The sequence below is a fragment of the Lactuca sativa genome, chromosome 9 (genome assembly GCF_002870075.4).
Source record: "Lactuca sativa cultivar Salinas chromosome 9, Lsat_Salinas_v11, whole genome shotgun sequence".
Lineage (NCBI taxonomy): Eukaryota > Viridiplantae > Streptophyta > Magnoliopsida > Asterales > Asteraceae > Lactuca > Lactuca sativa.
The window spans coordinates 32,008,882-32,031,137 of NC_056631.2; the positions used below are offsets into that span (position 1 = coordinate 32,008,882).

The following is a 22,256-nucleotide window of genomic DNA, read 5'->3' on the forward strand; positions in this document are numbered from 1 at the left end:
TTTGGTCTACGACTCGCCTACAAAAGAGTTTGACGTCATTAGAGGAGTTAGGCAAGGGGATCCTCTAGCGCCATTTCTTTTTATTATTGCCATGGAAAGACTTCATGTTTGTATGGAAAGAGCACGTGAACTTCACTACTTTCAGGGGGTGTCTCTTCCATTAAATAACATTTCTATCTCGCATCTTATGTACATTGGAGATTGGTCAGAAACCAACTTTGTTAATCTTAATAGTTTACTTCGATGTTTTTTTCTTGCCTCGGGTTTGAAGGTAAACTTGTACAAAAGCAAAGTTTATGGCATTAATGTTAACTCTTTGGAGATTGATAGGCTTGCTAGCATCTTGAAGTGTGAGTCCGCTGCTCTCCCTTTCACTTACTTGGGCTTATCGGTTGGGGCCAATATGAAGCTAGCAAAGTATTGGAGTCTGGTGATTGAGAAAGTAAAAAGGAAATTATCAAATTGGAAGGCAAAAAGCCTTTCTTTTGGTGAACGTCTCACCCTTGTTAACTTAGTGCTTAGTAGTCTTCTGTTTTACTACTTTTCTCCTTTTAGAGCTCCAAAGAAAGCGATTAATATTCTAGATGGTTTGAGAAGGCGGTTTCTATGGGGTGGAGATGAAGCTAATAAAAAATCTATTAGGTTTCGTGGGATGTTGTTACGAAATCAAAAGAAAATGGGGGTCTAGGAGTGAGTTGTCTCGACTCTGCAAACTTGGCGCTTCTTGCAAAGTGGTGGTCGAGGTTAACAGTTGGGTATGATGATTTGCGGTGCTCTTGTGTCAAAGCCATTCATAATATTATGCTTATTGATGGAAAACCCTTGGCTAAAAAGTCTTTAAAAGGTGTTTGTCTTGATATCGCAAATTTAGATAAGGATTTCCGTGATAAAGGAATTGAGTTGAATACTCTTTTCAGAAGGGTAATAGGTAAAGGGGATAAAACTCACTTTTGGAAGGATGTTTGGTGTGTGGCTTAAAGCTTAAGGAGATCTTTCCAAACCTTTATGCAATTGAAACCGATAAAGATTGCTTAATTAGTGATAGAGTGGGTGTGGGGGCCGGAATAAAGAAGCATTTCTTTTGGAAATGGTCTAGACAAACAAGGAGAGGGCGTGAAATGAGGCAATTATCAAACTTGACTGATATGTTGAATAATTTTCTGTTTCATTTTTATAATGACAGGTGGACTTGGAGTGATGATAGCAAATGAGATTTCTCGATCAGATCTTTAAAGCTTCTTATGGAGAATCATGTTACAGATGTGGCAACTTCTTTCAAATGGGTTGGTTGGATCCCACTGAAGATCAACTGTTTTGTCTGGAGAATGATAAAAAAAAATAGGATTCATTTGGTTCCTAACCTGATGAGGCGTGGTATAGTGGTATCGTCCAGCTTATGCACTTTCTGTCATGATTTTGATGAAGGGTTGTATCACATTTTCTTTTCCTGTGGTTATGTGTCATTGTTGTGGAAGTGGCTTGTGGAGTGGTCTTGAATTCTTCCGGAACAACCCTTTTCGTATCTTGATTTGGAAAGGATGCTTAATAGGTTAACAGTAACAAAAAGACTCATAACTTGAAGTTGTCATTAATCTATTGCACCATTTGGATGATCTGGAAAGCAAGAAACGCAAGTGTTTTTCAGGAATGAGAGGCGACCTTCAATGACGATTGCTGATTATATTAGCATGTTTACGTTTAATTTAATTGGATTAAGAATATATCTAAATTTAATGCTGCATATGTGGTGTAATTCTCCTTTATCTTGTTTTTCATGTACTTTGTCTTGAGCGCCTTGCTTAAGCTTTTGTTTTTTTTTCCTAATGAAATGTTTTGTTGTTCAAAAAAACTTATTGTTGAAGATTTGTATACTTATGATAAAGAATATATAATTTAAAATTAAATTAAGTTTAATTATGCATACAAGTAAGGAAGTAGGTTTATTTGAAAACACTGAAAATATAAAAAATGCAATAACAAATCAAAAGTTTTAAGTTAGCATCAAAGTGGCAATTTGATAGTTAGTTGATAGTTAGTAATACAATTAATTTAAATTAATAAAAGATATGGGTATTAGGGTAATTTTTAATTACCTCAATATTTAACTTTTTGAAAATCTATAATTCACGTTGATTTTATCCTTGAAATTGCTAAAATTAAAATTGACTAGATCAAACAACTTTGAATCGAACAATGATAATAAATAGTAATATTTTATCGCTTTAAAATACCAAACTATCAAAACATTAAGCATTATGTTAACAATATGGTGAGGCTTTCTCGTCTTTTTGATTCATGGTTTTTCTGACATGCACGAAAGGATAGGTTGGATTTTGGATGTTTTTGATATTTTTTATGTGTTTTTTTGCGAGATATTATCAAGATAGTCATAGCTTGATTGGTTATGATGTTGCAACTAAATGGAACAATTTTGTTCTAATTAAGTTCAACATTTTATTATGACACATGTATTCCTACTCGATCAAACCATGTTGATAGAGGTTTGGAGTTGGATTCTATTATTTGTCCGATGTGTATGCTTGAGTTCAAGAAGGTGCCTCATATGTTCTTGGTTTATCCGCATAATATTGTTATTTAGATGTTTATTAGTAGTTGGTGGGTTGTTGATTTGTCTCCTTTGGTGCCGTCGGACTCTTTGATTCATTAGGCGGACCTTGTCTCTTTGCTCGGGTAAGCAACGGAAGGCTTTTATGCAATGGTTGTCATAGATTTTTTTAGGTGTTATGGAATTTTAGTAATGTTAAAATTTTTGGAACAATTAAACCCAAGAAAGCAACTATTTTTTATGACTTTGCAGCTAGATCCTTTTTTTGTTTGAATTTGTAATAGACGTAAAAACTCAAGATGTTTTGGTGTAGCACCTGGTTCCCGGTACGTACTTCTTGTAATTTTAAATTCTTAATTCTTGCATTTTGCCTTGGACTCGGCGAGTTGAAGGACCAACTCGCCGAGTAGGAGCGGGATGGGACACGGGGTTCGAGCCGTGGACTCGGCGAGTCGGTCTCCCGACTCGGCGAGTAGGCCTGTTTGGGCAAAAACCCTAACCCGAGCATTGTCACCCTATTTAAGCACATTAACTCGGCCCCTTGTCCTTAACACTTCCAGAGAGCTGTAGTGAGAGCCCCTAGTCCCCCATTTTGTGCTTGTGTGTGAGTTGTTGCTTGGTGAAGGGAATTGGAGCTTAGAAGAAGAAAAGAAGAGTTTAAAGAGTGCAAGAGAGGGAGTAGATCCGAAATCTACTTTGGGAGAAGCTTTCATTCAGGTAGTAAAGTCCCTACCTTGATCTTTAGTTCATTAGATCCCATTTTGTCCCAATTTAGTGGTTTTCAAGCCCTAAAACACCAAACTCCATGTGTTTGTGCTTAATAATCTGAAAGGACTTCAGATCTAGACTTTATGGACGTGCTAGAAGCATAAAGTTGCTGTGGTTGAAGTAATTGAGGACCCCCATGGAGTGCATGACCTTTTAAAGAGCTTAGAATTCCATTTTGAGCTTGTAGGGCCATGCATGCACGTAAAGTTTGCAACTTTACATGTTAAGCATGCCCTAGGATCATAGATCTGTGGTTTTGAAGAGTTGCATGTCTCAGATTTGGCTCATATGGGAAATGGGTCAAGGGACTCGGCGAGTTCTATGAATATGGCCTTAGACTCGGCGAGTTGGATGAACAACTCGGCGAGTCCTATGAAGATTGTCTGGTACTCGACGAGTAGTTCTTCAAACTCGGCGAGTTGTCTGAACTGTTGTTGTGAACGAAGGGTTTAAGTGTCAGAGGTCCAGCCCTTCTTGTTTGCACGTGGGATTAGCAATCTAACGTGTTCCGATAGTCCCAGAAACCCCAAATTCTCATGAAGGATGTTCGGATAAGGATCTGGAAGCGAGTAGGAAGTCTGCTCGCATAGACTCGACGATTTGTTCATGGACTCGGCGAGTCGGATCACGAGTCAGTTCCATAGTCCCGAGTAGTGAGTCAAGGGTAACTCAGTGAGTGGAAAGAGGGACTTGGCGAGTAGGACCGGGCTAGTAGGAGAATGACTCAGCGAGTCTGTGCCACGACTCGACGAGTTCAGTCAACTGGAAGTTGAATTTGACCAAGGAGTTGACCTTGGACTAGGGATGGGTCAGTCAATTGACCTAAGGGTGTTTATGAGTGGCTAATCTATGTTTATGGGTTTGTAGCTGGGAGATTACCGGTGCAGCAGCCAGACATCTAGCAGTCAGACTTTCGGTAGCTACTCTTCGAGGTAAGTTTCCTTCAAATAGTAACGGGTCTAAGGCACCAAGGCCGGCCCACATAGTTGATATGTTAGTATCAGAGTGTGGGCCGAGCCCGTATCTCATAGTTGAGTTGGATTTTGATATATGCCAGTATGATAGAATTGTTTATACTCGTTGTCTGTGTTATACTTGTATGTTATGGTTGAGAAGCTGAGTGTGGGCGAGGCCCGTATCTCTCTGATAGCAGAGTGTGGGCGAGGCCCGTATCTCTCAGATAGCAGAGTGTGGGCGAGGCCCGTATCTCCCAGTTAGCGGAGTGTGGGCGAGGCCCGTATCTCCCAGCTAGCGGAGTGTGGGCGTGGCCCGTATCTTCGTGAGTGTGGGCGAGACCCGTATCTCCTAGCTGTTCATTGTATGTTTGTATGGTATGAGGTACTATGGGGGAACTCACTAAGCTTCGTGCTTACAGTTTTCAGTTTTGGTTTCAGGTACCTCTTCTTCGAAGGGGAAGGAGCTGGCGCGGTAGCGGCCCATCACACACATGCCTCGTATTCCGCACTATGAGATCTTCCTGGGGATTTGTACTCTGACATTTATTATGTTTTATGAAAATGCTTTCCAGACATGCGATATCTTTTATGAAATGTTATGATCAGTGAATGTTTTACTGCTAATGTTTTACTAAGAATATGTTTTTCAAAAATGAAATTTTTGGCTCGAATTTTTGGGATGTTACAAGTTGGTATCAGAGCCCTGGTTTGAGGGATTCGGACACACCTTCGGGGGTGTCTGAACTCAAATCGAGGGATTAAAAGATTTTAAAGAAGAGAATGTTTTCTAAAAGCTAAGTAAAGAGTTTTAAGAAGGAACGAAGTGTGTGATATGCGCGACCGGCCGAGCTCAAGTAAGTATTCCCCGAAGTACCCATACAAGTTTATGTTATGTAGAACAACATGCTAGAATAGGACTAAGGATCGAGGAGTGATGCCTTATGTGCTTGCTTTATGTGCTTCAGTGTATGAAAATTGCATGCTAGAATTGAGTAGACAGCAGTATGATAGCCTGTTAGGGTTATGCCTGATAGTATGAGTTTAGCACTGTATGCTAGTTCAGTTTCTTTCTATGAGAACGGATTTGCTTGAGAATGTTCCCTTTTGTCTGAATGTTGCTCGCTTTGTGCTTTGTGGGTTTCTGAGTGATGGAAGTTAGCTATTAGGTGAATACGGCACGTCACATGTGATTAGGGTTGAATAATCTTAGAGTTTTGGATTTGGCTCTATTGCACAGCTCTCGTTTGAGTCTAACCGTTATAGGGACGAGTCTGTTACTCGAAGGATTATCTGAGCCTCACCACATGTGATGGTATTCAGGTAATGACTAATTGGGATTACAAGGAGTCCTTCAGCAGTTGAGGACCAGATAGGGTGGAGTTAGAGATTTCCCTAGGGCAAGCCTAGGATGGGCATAGCAGTGATCAGCAGCAGTGAAAGGGACCTGGTGGAGTCGAGGCAGTCCTTGGAGAAGGTACGGATAAATGTGGAAGGTAGTATGGGCCCGTACTACTAAAAGCAGAGGATCCGTACCCGAACCGAGGAGGGCTAAGATAAGACCAGGAAACTTGTAGAAGGTGTGATCCCTCCAGAGGTATCAGTATCGCTAACGGTTATTATTTATGTATTTCAGAATGGTGGTACTACGCTCGAGGCCAGCAGTTGGCAGTACAGGAGAGGGATCGGGTTCGGGATCAGGTTCCGAACTAGTGGATGAGGGGCTACGCGAGTTCATCGCGTCAGAGATCACCAGAGGCATCCTTGAGTCGACCCCCATTATCTTCGGGTCGATCAAGGAAGGGATATTGGAGTTGATGGAGGATCGCCTCCGGGAATTCAGGAGCGACATGGCATCTGGCCAATCAGGATCTCGCACACTGTCCTTCAAGGACTTTCGGGGCAGTGGTGCGCCGGATTTTCACGGGGCAAAGGACCCCATAGCTGCCAGACGATGGATTGCAGACATTGAGTCTGCACAGTTGACTAGCTTCTACCCTGAGGGGTCGAAGGTGAGATATGCAGCAGGATGTTTGAGAGATCGAGCTAGGGATTGGTGGGAGTCTGTTGGTGACTCGTTGGGAGCCTCGGTTGTTGAGGCTATGACCTGGTCGGACTTTGTGACCAGGTTCAGGGCAGAGTTTGTGCCGGCTGTCGAGCTTCAGCAGCTGGCCAGAGAGTTTTTAGACATGAGGCAGACTACAGAGACCGTGGCGGAGATCACCATCAAGTTTCGGGAGAGGGCATTGCTGGTGCCCCAGTATGCGGGAGATGAGGATATGAGGAGGACCCGTTATCATGACATGCTACGGGCTGACATCCGGGAGCATGTTAGCTTTTCAGCTTGCCCTACCCTAGAGTCCATGATTGCCAGGGCAAGGGAAATGGAGATTGATTTAGAGCACATTCGAAAGAGAAAGGCAGAGACGGGGCAGGTGGTTGGGGCTTCGGGGAAGAAGCCCAAGGGATCAGATGGGAGGCAGAAAGGCCAAGGAGGGCCGGGCCGTCGAGCTTCAGCAGCTGGCCAGAGAGTTTTTAGACATGAGGCAGACTACGGAGACCGTGGCGGAGATCACCGTCAAGTTTCGGGAGAGGGCATTGCTGGTGCCCCAGTATGCGGGAGATGAGGATATGAGGAGGACCCGCTATCATGACATGCTACGGGCTGACATCCGGGAGCATGTTAGCTTTTCAGCTTGCCCTACCCTAGAGTCCATGATTGCCAGGGCAAGGGAAATGGAGATTGATTTAGAGCACATTCGAAAGAGAAAGGCAGAGACGGGGCAAGTGGTTGGGGCTTCGGGGAAGAAGCCCAAGGGATCAGATGGGAGGCCGAAAGGCCAAGGAGGGCCGGGCCGCTGCGGGAAATGCGGCAAGTCGCATGGGGGAGTATGTAGATTGGGATCATTAGGCTGCTACAAGTGCGGCAATGCGGGGCACTTTAGCAGAGATTGTACTGCCCCTGTCTCGATTGATCAGACATCCGAGTTGCTGTGTTTCCACTGCAACCAGAGGGGCCACAAGAGGGCCAACTGCCCCCAGTTGACAGCATCAGCACCGGTCAAGGCGCCGGCCCCAGCTACCCTGCGGATTACAGATGGCCGGCAGGGAAAGGCAGAGGCTCCAGTGGTGAGGAGTCGGGCGTTTCAGCTGACGACAGAGGAGGCACGCGCCGCACCCGTTGTGGTGACGGGTATGATTCTTTCCCTTTATCTTATTTTTATGATGTTATGATATTGATATGTGCTCTGTATATATGCAATAGGATCGTTCCATGTGAACGGTATTCCTGTTCAGGTGTTGTTTGACTCGGGTGCCACCCGGTCATTTGTTTCCCTTGCGTTTAGCAAGAGGTTTATTGAGTCTTCGGGCATGTTGGATTGCCCTTTAGAGGTGGAGATTGCCGATGATCGATCAGTGCGAGCATCAGTAGTGTTCAGGGATTGTGTTCTAAGGTTGTTTGAGGAGCGTTACTTGGTGGATTTGGTTCCCATTCCGTTGCGTGGGAACAAGGTGATTATAGGCATGGATTGGTTGAGCCCTAATGGGGCGGTGATAGATTGCACACAACAGCTGGTGCGGATCAGGACCCCAAGTGGGGGAGAGTTGGTAATCCACGGCGAGAGGCCACAACGTGGACCCACAGTATGTTCAGCAGCAAGGGCTAGGCGCTACCTTCAGCAGGGTTGCGCGTGATATGTTGCGTACGTTATGGATGCCCGGGAGGCAGGTAAGGCGACGGTGAGCGAGGCCCCAGTGGTGCGGGACTACGCTGATGTGTTCCCGAAGGAGCTTCCTGGAATACCTCCGGAGCGTCAGGTAGAGTTCTGGATCGACCTAGTTCCTGGTGCAGCTCCGATAGCCAAGGCACCCTATCGGTTGGCTCCTCCCGAGATGCAGGAGTTGTCTACGCAGCTGCAAGAGCTGCTAGACAAGGGATTTATTCAACCGAGCAGTTCACCCTGGGGAGCCCCGATCCTATTTGTGAAGAAGAAGGACGGGTCGCATCGGATGTGTATAGATTACCGGGAGCTGAATAAGGTAACGGTGAAGAACCGTTACCCACTTTCGAGGATTGATGACCTCTTTGATCAGTTATAGGGAGCATCTTGGTTCTCCAAGATCGATTTGCGTTCAGGTTATCATCAGATGAGGGTCAGAAAGGAGGATGTACAGAAGGCCGCGTTTCGGACGCGTTATGGCCATTATGAGTTCGTGGTGATGCCGTTTGGGCTCACCAATGCTCCTTCCGCATTCATGGACCTCATGAACCGCGTGTGTAGACCGATGCTGGATCGCTCTGTGATAGTTTTCATTGATGACATCTTGGTTTATTCCAAGACGCAAGAGGAGCACGAGGAGCATCTGAGAGAGGTTTTGGAGACCTTGAGGAGGGAGAGCTTGTACGCCAAGTTCTCCAAATGTGAGTTTTGGTTGCGCGAGGTGCAGTTTCTTGGACACCTCGTCAACCAAAACGGGATTTCATTAGACCCGGCCAAGGTGGAGGCTGTGATGAGATGGGAGGTTCCGAAGTCTCCATCCGAGATTCGGAGTTTCCTAGGATTGGCAGGTTACTATCGGAGATTCATTTAGGATTTCTCCAAGATAGCCGTACCCCTGACACGGTTGACTAGGAAGGCCGTGGTCTTTCGATGGGGGCCTGAACAGCAGACAACGTTCGAGATTCTGAGGCAGAGATTGTGCGAGGCACCAATCTTAGCCCTACCCGAGGGCGTAGAGGATTTTGTGGTATATTGTGATGCGTCTATCTCGGGCTTAGGCGCAGTATTGATTTAGAGGGGACATGTCATTGCTTACGCCTCGAGGCAGCTGAAGCTTCACGAGGCGAACTACCCGACGCATGACTTAGAGTTGGGGGCGGTGGTTTTCGCCCTCAAGATTTGACAGCATTACCTCTACGGGGTTTGGTGTACCACTTACACGGACCACAAGAGTTTGAGGTACCTCATGGACCATCCAAATTTGAACATGAGGCAGCGTCGGTGGTTGGACGTGGTGAAGGATTATGATTGCGAAATCCTTTATCACCCGGGGAAGGCCAATGTGGTGGCCGATGCACTTAGTCGCAAGGCGGCGCCGATCAGGGATATTTGCATGAGGATGACTGTGGTGACTCCCCTGTTAGAGCAGATTCGGGAAGCTCAACAGGAGGCTATGAAGGAGGAACATCGGAAGAGTGAGCGAATAGTGGGTCAAGTCACCTCCTTCGATTATGATAGCCGAGGGTTATTGACACTACACCGTAGGGTGTGGGTGCCGTATCACGCAGGCGTGCGCCAAATCTTGATGGAGGAGGCGCACAAATCCTGATTCTCTATTCATCCAGGGGCGATGCAGATGTATAATGATCTTCGTCTAGACTATTGGTGGCCCTGCATGAAGCGGGATGTGGCGTGGTACGTCGAGCGGTGCTTAACCTGCAGGAAGGTCAAGGCCAAGCATCAGAGACCGCACGGCAAGATGCAGCCGTTGGACATCCCGTTGTGGAAATGGGAAGATACTACGATGGATTTTATCACGAAACTTCCCAGGACTGCGCGAGGAGTAGATTCGATTTGGGTCATCGTGGATCGATTGACCAAGAGCGCCCATTTTATTTCGATCCAGGAGAGTATCTCGGCCAAAAAGTTGGCCGATATCTATATCAAGGAGATAGTGGCGCGACACGGGGTGCCAGTGTCAGTGATATTAGACCGAGATGTGCGGTTCACTTCCAGGTTTTGGAAGAAGTTCCATGATGAGTTGGGCACTCGTCTGCATTTTAGCACCGCCTTTCACCCGCATACGGATGGTCAGAGCGAGCGGACCATCCAGACCTTGGAGGATATGTTGCGGGCATGCGTACTAGATTTCGGTGGTAGCTGGGATACTTATCTTCCCTTGGCCGAGTTCTTGTACAACAACAGCTACCACGCGAGTATTGACCGTCCTCCATTCAAGATGTTGTACGGTCGGAAGTGTAGGACCCCGATATGTTGGGGTGAAGTTGGCCAAAGGGTCATGGGGAGCACCGAGATGGTGCTTAAGACGACCGAGAGGATCCAACAGGTTCAAAGTAGGCTTCAGACTACGCAGAGTCGACAGAAAAGTTACGCCGACAAGCGTCGATCCGACCTGGAGTTCCATGTCGGGGATATGGTTCTCCTGAAGGTGTCGCCTTGGAAAGGCGTCATTCGATTCAGGAAGCAGGGCAAGTTGGGCCCAAGATACATTGGTCCGTTCAGGGTTGTAGCCCGGGTGGGCAAGGTGGCATATAAGCTGGACCTGCCAGCCGAGCTCAGTCAGATCCACAACACTTTCCATGTCTCCCAGCTGCAGAAGTGCGTAGTGGATGATTCAGCGGTGGTACCGCTAGAGGATATACAAGTTGATGACAACATGAATTACATTGAGTGCCCAGTCGCAATCCTCTACCGGAAGTCGAAGGATCTTAGGAACAAGAGGGTGGAACTCGTAAAGGTGCAATGGCAGCATCGGAAGGGATCATAGTAGACTTGGGAACCGGTGGAAGAGATGATGGAGCACTACCCCGAGCTATTTCAGGATCGAGCAGTAGACTTCGAGGACGAATTCTAAAATAAGTGGGGGAGATTTGTAGCACCTGGTTCCCGATACGTCCTTCTTGTAATTTTAAATTCTTAATTCTTGCATTTTTCCTTGGACTCGGCGAGTTGAAGGACCAACTCGCCGAGTAGGAGCGGGACGGAACACGGGGTTTGAGCCGTGGACTCAGTGAGTCGGTCTCCCAACTCGGCGAGTAGGCCCTGTTTGGGCAAAAACCCTAACCCGAGCATTGTTACCCTATTTAAGCACATTAACTCGGCCCCTTGTCCTTAACACTTCCAGAGAGCTGTAGTGAGAGCCCCTAGTCCCCCATTTTGTGCTTGTGTGTGAGTTGTTGCTTGGTGAAGGGAATTGGAGCTTAGAAGAAGAAAAGAAGAGTTTGAAGAGTGCAAGAGAGGGAGTAGATCCGAAATCTACTTTGGGAGAAGCTTTCATTCAGGTAGTAAAGTCTCTACCTTGATCTTTAGTTCATTAGATCCCATTTTGTCCCAATTTAGTGGTTTTCAAGCCCTAAAACACCAAACTCCATGTGTTTGTGCTTAATAATCTGAAAGGACTTCGGATCTAGACTTTATGGACGTGCTAGAAGCATAAAGTTGCTGTGGTTGAAGTGATTGAGGACCCCCGTGGAGTGCATGAACTTTTAAAGAGCTTAGAATTCCATTTTGAGCTTGTAGGGCCATGCATGCACGTAAAGTTTGCAACTTTACGTGTTAAGCATGCCCTAGGATCATAGATCTGTGGTTTTGAAGAGTTGCATGTCTCAGATTTGGCTCATACGGGAAATGGGTCAAGGGACTCGGCGAGTCCCAAGGTGGAACTCGGCGAGTTCTATGAATACGGCCTTAAACTCAGCGAGTTGGATGAACAACTCGGCGAGTCCTATGAAGATTGTCTGGTACTCGACGAGTAGTTCTTTAAACTCGGCGAGTTGTATGAACTGTTGTTGTGAACGAAGGGTTTAAGTGTCAGAGGTCCAGCCCTTTGTGTTTGCACGTGGGATTAGAAATCTAACGTGTTTTGATAGTCCCAAAAACCCCAGATTCTCATGAAGGATGTTCGGATAAGGATCTAGAAGCGAGTGGGAAGTCTGCTCGCATAGACTCGGCGAGTTGCTCATGGACTCGGCGAGTCGGATCACGAGTCAGTTCCATAGTCCCGAGTAGTGAGTCAAGGGTGACTCAGTGAGTGGAAAGAGGGACTTGGCGAGTAGGACCGGGCTAGTAGGAGAAGGACTCGGTGAGTCTGTGCCACGACTCGGCGAGTTCAGTCAACTGGAAGTTGACTTTGACCAAGGAGTTGACCTTGGACTAGGGATGGGTCAGTCAATTGACCTAAGGGTGTTTATGAGTGGCTAATCTATGTTTATGGGTTTGTAGCTGGGAGATTACCGGTGCAGCAGCCAGACATCTAGCAGTCAGACTTTCGGTAGCTACTCTTCGAGGTGAGTTTCCTTCTAATAGTAACGGGTCTAAGGCACCAAGGCCTGCCCGCATAGTTGATATGTTAGTATCGGAGTGTGGGCCTAGCTCGTATCTCATAGTTGAGTTGGATTATGATATATGCCAGTATGATAGAATTGTTTATACTCGTTGTCTGTGTGATACTTGTATGTTATGGTTGAGCAGCTGAGTGTGGGCGAGGCCCGTATATCACTGATAGCAAAGTGTGGGCGAGGCCCGTATCTCTCAGTTAGCAGAGTGTGGGCGAGGCCCGTATCTCCCAGTTAGCGGAGTATGGGCGAGGCCCGTATCTCCCAGCTAGCGGAGTGTGGGCATGGCCCGTATCTTCGTTAGTATGGGCGAGGCCCGTATCTCCTAGATGTTCATTGTATGTTTGTATGGTATGAGGTACTATGGGGGAACTCACTAAGCTTCGTGCTTATAGTTTTCAGTTTTGGTTTCAGGTACCTCTTCTTCGAAGGGGAAGGAGCTGGCACGGTAGCGGCCCATCACACACATGCCTCGTATTCCGCACTATGAGATCTTCCTGTGGATTTGTACTCTGACATTTATTATGTTTTATGAAAATGCTTTCCAGACATGCGATATCTTTTATGAAATGTTATGATCAGTGAACGTTTTACTACTAATGTTTTACTAAGAATATGTTTTTCAAAAATGAAATTTTTGGCTCGAATTTTTGGAATGTTACATTTGGGTTGTTTGGTTGCAAAACCTTGTTGTAGCTTGTACTTCTTTTTAATGTTTTCTTTGTTAGTTTTTGTTAGTCTTAATAAACCATGTCATTTAAAAGAAGCGTCTATCTATGTTTGCAAGTCAAAAGAGAAATGTTTGTGCATATTTTTTCTTCAAATTTGAGTTTTGGCCGCAACATTGACATTCATCATAATGATCATCGGTCATTAACTTCACCAACTGCTATCATCACCGTTGTTCATTTTATCTTGTCGTCGAAAGTACCGCTAAACCTTTTTCATCTTTATTATCATCATTAATTCATTATCGTCTTTCTCCTCATCAACATCACCGATCATCGACTTTTCCATCACTACCTCGTTTATCTCTCTCTCTCTCTCTCTCTCTCTCTATATATATATATATATATATATATCTTATTGTTCGACCGTTTCACACAATATGTTGTTGCTCAAACGACATTGAAACCAATAATCCTTTTCTTCTTTTTGCATGAAGATTAAGAATTTCTAGCGACTTGTAGATCAATGTTTTTCCAAATTCATCTCTACATTTGTTAGGTTTTTGCGTCTCTCTCTCTCTCTCTCTCTCTCTCTCTCTCTCTCTCTCTGTTTGTGTGTATGTGTGTGTGTTCGACCCTTTCATACAATATGTTGTTGCTCAAACGACATTGAAACCAACAATCATTTACTTCTTTCTGCATTAAGATTAAGAATTGCTAGCGACATGTAGATCAATGATTTTCCCAATCCATTTCCACATTTTTTTGGGTTTTTGCGTTTTTGTGGCACAAAACAATGGATTTAAGATGTTAAACATGTATTATGGTCGTGTTTTATTCATTTATATTAGATTTTTTATCTCTACAAAAATTGGATTTTTATTTATTTATAATTACAACTATGTTTTATTTATGATTAAAAACATTATGAATTTCTTTATCATTATAAAAATTGGATTTCTTATAGATGTTTATATTCTTTAATATATGATTATACTTTAGTTATATTGGATTTTATAACATAGTATAAGAAATAATATTTTATAGTTAGTGACAATAACTTAATTATTTACAACACCATACGTATATTCATACTTTTTACCATATAATGAGGCATATTATCCTCGGCAAAATCAGTTTGGACATACCGACCCGAACCACAAGCCGGAGGCCAAGGCGCTAAGATCGGTACCAGAAGCAGCCTGCACGCCGAACCAAAGAAGGTTCATCTGAGCTACTCGAGTGATTGGATGATGTCACACCCCAAAACCACGAACGGCGGAAACGTTATGGGGCGAAGGACGTCATGTACAATATCACAATAGTGAATAGTAAACAAGAAACAACATTATCCATTGCATTAATAATATAATTTTAATACAAGTGTATTCTGTCAAGTTATATAGACACCGGAATATAAATCAATTTGAAAGATGAGTCTTGAACGAGCTCCATCTTCTCTAAACCTTGCACCGGTACCTGTCTACTAGTAACCTGAGGATACAAATTATTTTGAAAGAGAGTATCAGCTTTAAAGTTGGTGAGATCATAAATATTTTAGTGTTTGAATTTGTAAGAAAGTATTTGTAAGTATGTGAAGTGTAAGTACGTAAAAGTTTTGAACCTCCTAGAAAACCCTATGTTTCCTACTAAAAGTAGCATTCTACCAAGACATCTAGTATATGTGTGTGTCTCTTGTAAGAATGTGTATTTTCCCAAATCCGACTATCATTAACCAAAAATATAGTTTTTACATTACCGTGCATCGTGTGAATGTTCACGAAGTGAATGTAATGGGAAAAGTATTATAGTACTGTAATATTGTAATAAGTAACTACTGTTGTACTAACTACCTTAAACCAATTGTAATTTAAAGTACCACGTGATCGGCCTGTATCCTGCTACCGACTCTAGTAAAACGACGATGTAAGACGCCGTAAGAAATGACATTTAGCACCCGTAGACTTGCAAGTCTCACTATAGCGAGCAACAAGGTGTAGGATAGTCAATCCAATATAGATCTATACACAAACTCATACATTCCCCAATTAAGGAGATTCTGGATACAAAAACGGTCATGTCATGTAGTGTCATGCCGCATTTAGTGGCTCACATAACTGCATGAATGTATATGTAATGTATGTGCTAGCTGTATTGTGTGTTCTTTCTCTGTCTAGCCCGTATGTATTGTAATGTTCTGCGTGTACTAGCTGTATTGTGTGTTCTCTCTTTTCTAGCAAGTACTGAAATGTACTGTGTGTACTAGCTGTATTGTGTGTTCGCTCTCTATCTAGCAAGTATTGAAATGTACTGTGTGTACTAGCTGTATTGTGTGTTCTCTCTATCTAGCAAGTATTGACTCAATGAACTGACTCATTGTATGATTCTTTGTTCTAGTAATAGTATTAGTAACTTCCTAAACTACGCCTATCGTAGTTTACTAGTAATATGACTTGTACGTATGAACATGAACGTATACCCTTGCTACCCAAGGGTATTGAATTGACTAATAGAACTTTTATGTCTATATATGTATACATAATATATAACTAATATTTAGACGACCTTCGGACGGATAACCGATGCCCTAAAGCCACATCCCAACGAGGAAAAGGAGATAAAGCGAGCTAGCCTTCCTAAGTCCTTTAAACATTACTTATATAACTATACATATACATGCATGCAATTAACAATATAAAAATGTAAAAGAAGTTTTGTAAAACCTTTGAAAAGTTTAATAACTAAGAAAGGATGACTTGATGTCAGTTTGTAAAACGATTTGAAAGCAGTTTGTTTGATAAGAACAATTTTAAGTATAAGAAACCTTTGTTTGAAACACAATTGTAACAGAGTTAGAAAAGAAACATTCAGTATGTAAGACAGTTTGATAAAGAGTTTTTAAACAAGTAAAAACGTTTTGGAAAGACATTTGAAGTAATCTATCTGGTAAAACAGCTAAAAGAGTAGTAAATCCATTTGTATGCTACTTATTAATCACATGTGATTGATATAATAACTAGCATGATTCAACTTGTATCCCCCCCATAAAAGCATTTAAAAACATATAAAATATTGATTAAGGGGGGGGGGGTATGAACTCACCTGTAGTGAGTGGTTTGGCTGAACGGACTGTATAGGACGCTAAGTGCCAAGTGAAGACTCGAACACGTACAATGATCCTAGTTAACATATAATAACACATATATGTATCCAATTAGTCTTTAAACAACTAATTAACAAAGTTAAGACATCCTAGGACATGCAAAACACCTTATATAAGTGCTATAAGTCCTAAGGATTGCATCTAAGTGTTGTAGGACATTGCTATTAAGTCTAGGGTTCAAGGGAGCCCTTCATTTGAGTTTACGGTTTTTGTGACCATAACCCATTGAGTTTACGGTTGTAAACCCATGAGTTTACGGCTGTAAACTCATGCTCCTTTGACCACTTTGTGATTTGAAGCCTCATAAGTCCTTAGAAGCATTTCTACTTGAAGTATAAGCCTATGGAAGGGATTAGGGTACCATTTCACTCCTAAATGGAGTTTACGGTCCTTAGAACATTTTCCTTTGGGTTTAAGACCGTAAAACCATATGGTTTATGGTCTTTTGATGTTTTCAAGCCCTTAACTCATCAAGGAAGGGATCTAAGCAAGTTTCCAAGGCTTAGGAGGGACTAGAGCACACTTTGGCACCCTTTTTAGGGTTTACGGTCCAAGAACGTCTTGGACCGTAAACACCTTGATCTTGGTGTTTATTATGTGATTTCTTGATATATGGAAGTGTAACAAGCCTTAAGATACTCTAGGACAGAAGTACTTACTAGGTAGGAGCTTGAGAAGGTGCTAAAAGTCCAAGAACACTAGTGTGTGTTCTTGGTGAAACTTGAACATCTACACTCTTGGAATGATTTCACGGATGGAAGTGTGTTAGCTCACTAGATTAAGGTAGATATCAACTTATTAGGGCTAGGAAGACTTACAAGTTGAAGATCAAGAAGGAAAATTCGGATGCTACTTGAGAGGATTTGAGTTTTGCTCTTGAAAAGTGAAAAAGTGTGAAAAATGGCTAAGTGCCATATATATAGTCATTAGGGTTTACGGTCCAAAAGCCATTTGGGCCGTAAACTCCAAACTCTTGGAGTTTTTTGGAACTTTATTGATGCACAATAAACCCTAGGGCGTCCTCTCTCCTGATATCTCCTAAGGTGCTAATCCTAAAATACTCAAACTTATTCCAAAAAGCTTGAAAATTAGTAGAAACTGTTCTGACTTCTAATGAAGTGAAGGGTTGTACAAAATAGAAATTTCGGGTTATCACAGATGAACCACCCAAAATGTTCGATGAAGTCTGGTAATTACACCAAACAACCTGTAATAGACTAACAAATATTACAGATTGTAACAGCTCATACGACAACAAGACCAATGCTTTTGTACCTTCGCCCTGTATGCATCATGACCATTAGATCAACTCCTGCTCAGCTTACACATATCGCCATTTCCCCATGCATAACAGTATAAAAGCAGACCCAAACTAATGAAAAAGGTACGCAAATCGATCTAACTCATTGTTCCTATCCTTTCACTCTCTATCACGCTTCTAACTCAAACATTAGATCATTCTCCCCAGGAAGAATTCCTGACGAATGTTTACCATTTTTTTATGTTCTCCAGGTTTGGTTCGTCGTCATAATCATATCCCAAACCAACAATCTTATATCCAGGACGCAAAGAATCCAGGGCATATCACCATACAAATTTATTTCTTCACAACAAAGAAGATACACCAAGGTTATCAACATCGAAATCTTGTGACATGTAGATCAATGATTTTTCCGAATCCATCTCTTCATTTGTTGGGTTTTTGTGCTTTTTGTGGCGCAGAACAATGGGTTCAAGATAATAGACACGTATTATCGTCTTGCTTTATTCATTTATAATTACTACTATTTTAGATTTTTTATATCTCTACAAAAATTGGATTTTTTTTATATACGACTAAAACTATGTTTTATTTATGATTAAAAATATTATGAATTTCTTTATCACTACAAAAATTAGATTTCTTATATTGGTTACATTCTTTAATATATGATTACTGTTGTGTTTTATTCATTTATGATTACAGTTATATTGGATTTTATTAATGTAGTAAAAAAATAATATTTTATAGTTAATAACCATAACTTAATTATTTACAACACCATACATATAATCATACTTTTTACCATACAAATTTATTTCTACACAACAAAAGATGATAAACTCAAGGTTGTCAATATCAAAATCTTACTTAAGATCATTTTGTGTTTTATAAAATATGATTGTAAGATCGGATTGAGATCGAAAGATACTATCGGAATATACTAGTCTTCAAATTTACATGTAACTTTATGTGGTACCCATTATAACTTGATGTTAAATAAGACATAATTAACTTTAATGCTATAAACATTAACCAAATTCTTGTTTTTTCATACGACAAAAATAATGAAGTATACATCTTAAGCAAAAAAATAATAATAATAATCACAATAATCATGTATAAGTATATGTATAAGATCTCAACGAAATAACATGAGTGCCACGATGTTGTACCTAATTCGGGATAAGTCGATGAAATTGTGATATTCTATGAGATTTCTTGTGACATGCAACAATAAATTTTAACTTGAATGATTGGACTTTGGAGACTCAATCATATAATAAAGAATATAGATGTGAGATCGAATTAGGTTAAATATTAAAATCCTAGTTAGGATTGTAAGATCTCATTATAATTCTTACTTTAGACGGATCCTAGTATATGACCATATCAATTATCATTTGTAGAATCTTAAGATCAATATTGAAATCTTATAAAACATATATTATATATATTATATATATTATATATTATGTATATACCTAACATAGATATACAAGAGTAATGTATGTTTACATAAAAACTATTCATCATCATTTATTCATTTAATGTGGAAAGGAAACATAAAAGGCCCAACGAGATGGACGGTGTAACAGATGGGGCAGGCCATTTGCGCCCAATGACAGGAAAGTCAATCACAGTCAATAAAATTACCGTGGTCCAAAACATAGTGGGCCTAAAGAAGATATGTTCCTGGGGCTGGGGTCTCAATAATTTCTTTGATAAAAAATATCTAAAATTATACAAAACTTGGGACAAAAAACCATGAGTAGGGGGCTAAAGAAGCAAGTTGGGTAGATTGGTCTTTTACAAGTTGACCCCCCATATATATATATATATATATATATATATATATATATATATATATATATATATATATATATATATATATATATATATATATATATATATATATATATATATATATATATATATATAAAAGGAAAATCAAGAAATAATAAATAATAAAAAAGATTGAAAGAATCTATAAAACTGTTATGATCGATTGCAAAATCATTTACTGCCCATTTTATGAGGCTGGAACGGGAAAAAAAAATCTGTTTTATTATTATTATTATTATTATTATTATTTACCTTTTTAAGAGACATTGTGTAGGTTGTTGCTTTAATTCTAAGACAGAAATAATTTGTCTGAGTCATGAGCCAGAAATTATTTGTCTGAGTCATGAACCATGGGGTGGATCAATGGCCCACATAAGAGGAAAAGCCCGGGTAAAAATGGTTTAACTGATTTGTGTTTTATAATTTCATATATGAAAACTGATGTTTATATAATAAATTAGTATTTAATAGTATGTTTGTATCAGTATCCAAATGAATAGCAAGTTATTAGGTAGGTTTATATGGCTCCTTTTAGTTTAATTCGTGAAAATTAGTAGAAATTGATTAGGCCCTAAATTCCCTACATGGAGATAATCTAATATTGTTTAAAGCATATCAAATCATCTACTTCGTAAAAAAATACAACTCGTCTGCTCTTTTTGTAGGTAAAACTATGGCTTAGATTAAAATAAAACAACAAAATCATCAATGGTTTTTCTTCCAAAAAAAATTAAAAATTATTAAGCCGTTTAAGAGTAAGAAAAAAAAAACAGCTGCAAATATAATGAATCTAACTAATGAACATCTTTATCAGAATATTTTTGCTTCTCATTTCGGTCAATTACACAAACGAAGATGTTTTGAAGATCATATCTTAAAAACGAGGCATGTAAAAGTTTTACAAATCATATTTAATTCATGTAACTATAACTATGGCGAAATATGCAAATTTTAAAATTCAAAAAGTCAAAAAATCAAATAATCAAATAATCAAAAAGATCAAAAAAAGTCAAGTCCCGGTAATCCTTCATCAATATCACCTATTACATTCTCGATAACCACTAATACCGTCCTGCACAATACCAATTCATGCATTCTACTTTAGAATTTAGAATCCAAAATTAACAACTAAATTCTTTAATTTATTACATTATGTTCAAAGCTACTACAAATCTTTTATAACAACTAAATTCTTTAGTTTATGATGAACTAAAACTCTAGAACATGAGAAAGGATGTCAAGATCTTCATTAGTAGGATGGAATGGTTCTAAGATGGTGGAGAACTTTCCAGCAATCATAGATCTATTTTTCAAACAAAAGAAATTATAAAATTATATCAGGATAATAATAGTACTAAATTGTTACTTGCTAATCTCCTCCTTTAGGTTCCAAATATGTAGATATTTCTTTTGACTTTTTGAAGTCAAACAAGTGGAATTCATCTTTTTCAAGATTAAAGAAATCTCATTATATCTTGATAATAACTTGTTTGACCACAAAAGTCAAAATGAGTCTCGTGATTTTGGAACGAATGGAGGGATTTTGTGTAAGAAATGAAAGGAAACTGCTGACCTGATGACAACTAGGATAAAGAGAAATAAGTATACTGCCAGCTTGGCAATCCGATACTTCTTTTCAGCATCAACGTATCTGAAGACTTCAGTTACATCTATAAGATGTTGTCTGTTCATGTATCTGAAACAGATGAAAAGAGAACGCAAATTAAGATAGATGTCACATTCAAAAAGATGATTATTAGTAAAATAGTAAGAAGAAAGAAACTTACAACATGGAATTATAGATAGTTATTGGAAGTGTAAGAAGGAACATGAACCAATAGCCTGTCACAAGAAGAAGAACAGAACATACACCATGGAGCACCATTTCAGGGACTACCACAGCATTAATGCGAGATGATGATTCATATGGGTTCATGTAATCAGACTCCAAATCCGATAGACATACAATCTGTAAGTTCAATTGATAACATTAGAAACTACTTGAAAAGAAAGCTAAAAAACTAAACTTTCATTAAAAAGGGGTAAAACAATACCTAAAAGTTCACAGTTTTTGTTTACAAAATAAATCTATCCATTAACCATTTCATTATTTGGGATAATCTTGTAGTCCTATTGTTAGGATAAGTATCTAATTTCTACTGTTTGTATGATTATTGGTGGTTTATTATGTATATATCGTAATAATATTTATATTGTTCGATAAGGTAGAGGCGAAAAATCGGAACCCTAACCTAACATTCAACAGTTCTCATGACGATCAAAACGAGCACATATACAACGAATTGGAGTGAAGGAGTTTGTAATGATGTGATACCTGATAGAGATTAGAGGCGATAAGGACCATGTTGATGATAAAGAAGATGATCCACAAAATTACTTCCCATGCCATCAAAATTTGCAGACGATAGGACGACGAACACGCAAATTTGGAAGGAAATTGCCCCAATGTTACGTTGCCATTTTGCAGATGGAACAAAATCGAATTTGTGACGTCTGTATTGGATGGATTGTGTATTGGGTTTGAATTGCACACTGCTTTAGTAAATCGAAGCAATCAAGGACTTGTGAGACGATGGGATATCAAACTCGTCGCCAACCCGCCACACAAAATAAACCGGTATACCGACCAGGGTATACTTGAACCGAATTGAGATCGGTTCGATTCAACTCCACCAAATATTAAAAAAAAAAAAATACAAAATCACTAGATTGCATTGAAATGAGTATACTACCGCATGTATTTTTAAATAAATAAATAATTCATTTAAATAATTTTTTTGCAAAATAACCATTTTTTCTGGAATGAACTCGAACTCGTTTTTTGGTAGACCGGCTCATCAGATGTCCTTCGGAATGGCCATTACGGAGTATACTTCATATTCCAGACCCATTTTTAGTAAATGGTAACTTCTAGAAGACCCGATCCGACCCGAC

The 22,256-nt window shown here is 40.4% G+C and overlaps 1 protein-coding gene across 1 annotated transcript; it reads right to left on the reverse strand.

Annotated features, from left to right (window-relative positions):
• Nucleotides 1-20,298: 20,298 nt before the first annotated feature.
• Nucleotides 20,299-21,995, reverse strand: LOC111878690 (protein cornichon homolog 1). The gene is made up of 4 exons (XM_023875201.3): nt 21,637-21,995; nt 21,089-21,270; nt 20,875-20,997; nt 20,299-20,604 (listed from the first exon to the last, which is right to left on the reverse strand). The coding sequence occupies exons 1-4, from the start codon at nt 21,709-21,711 to the stop codon at nt 20,511-20,513; spliced, it is 474 nt and encodes a 157-aa protein (XP_023730969.1). The 5' UTR covers nt 21,712-21,995; the 3' UTR covers nt 20,299-20,510.
• Between the last annotated feature and the right edge of the window lie 261 nt (nt 21,996-22,256).

Coding starts and splice junctions, on each gene's coding strand:
- LOC111878690 (XM_023875201.3), bottom strand. CDS start 21,711: ATGGCATGGGAAGTAATTTTGTGGATCATCTTCTTTATCATCAACATG. Junction 21,271..21,636: donor TCGCCTCTAATCTCTATCAG/GTATCACATCAT, acceptor TTGAACTTACAG/ATTGTATGTCTATCGGATTT. Junction 20,998..21,088: donor ACTATCTATAATTCCATGTT/GTAAGTTTCTTT, acceptor CATCTGTTTCAG/ATACATGAACAGACAACATC.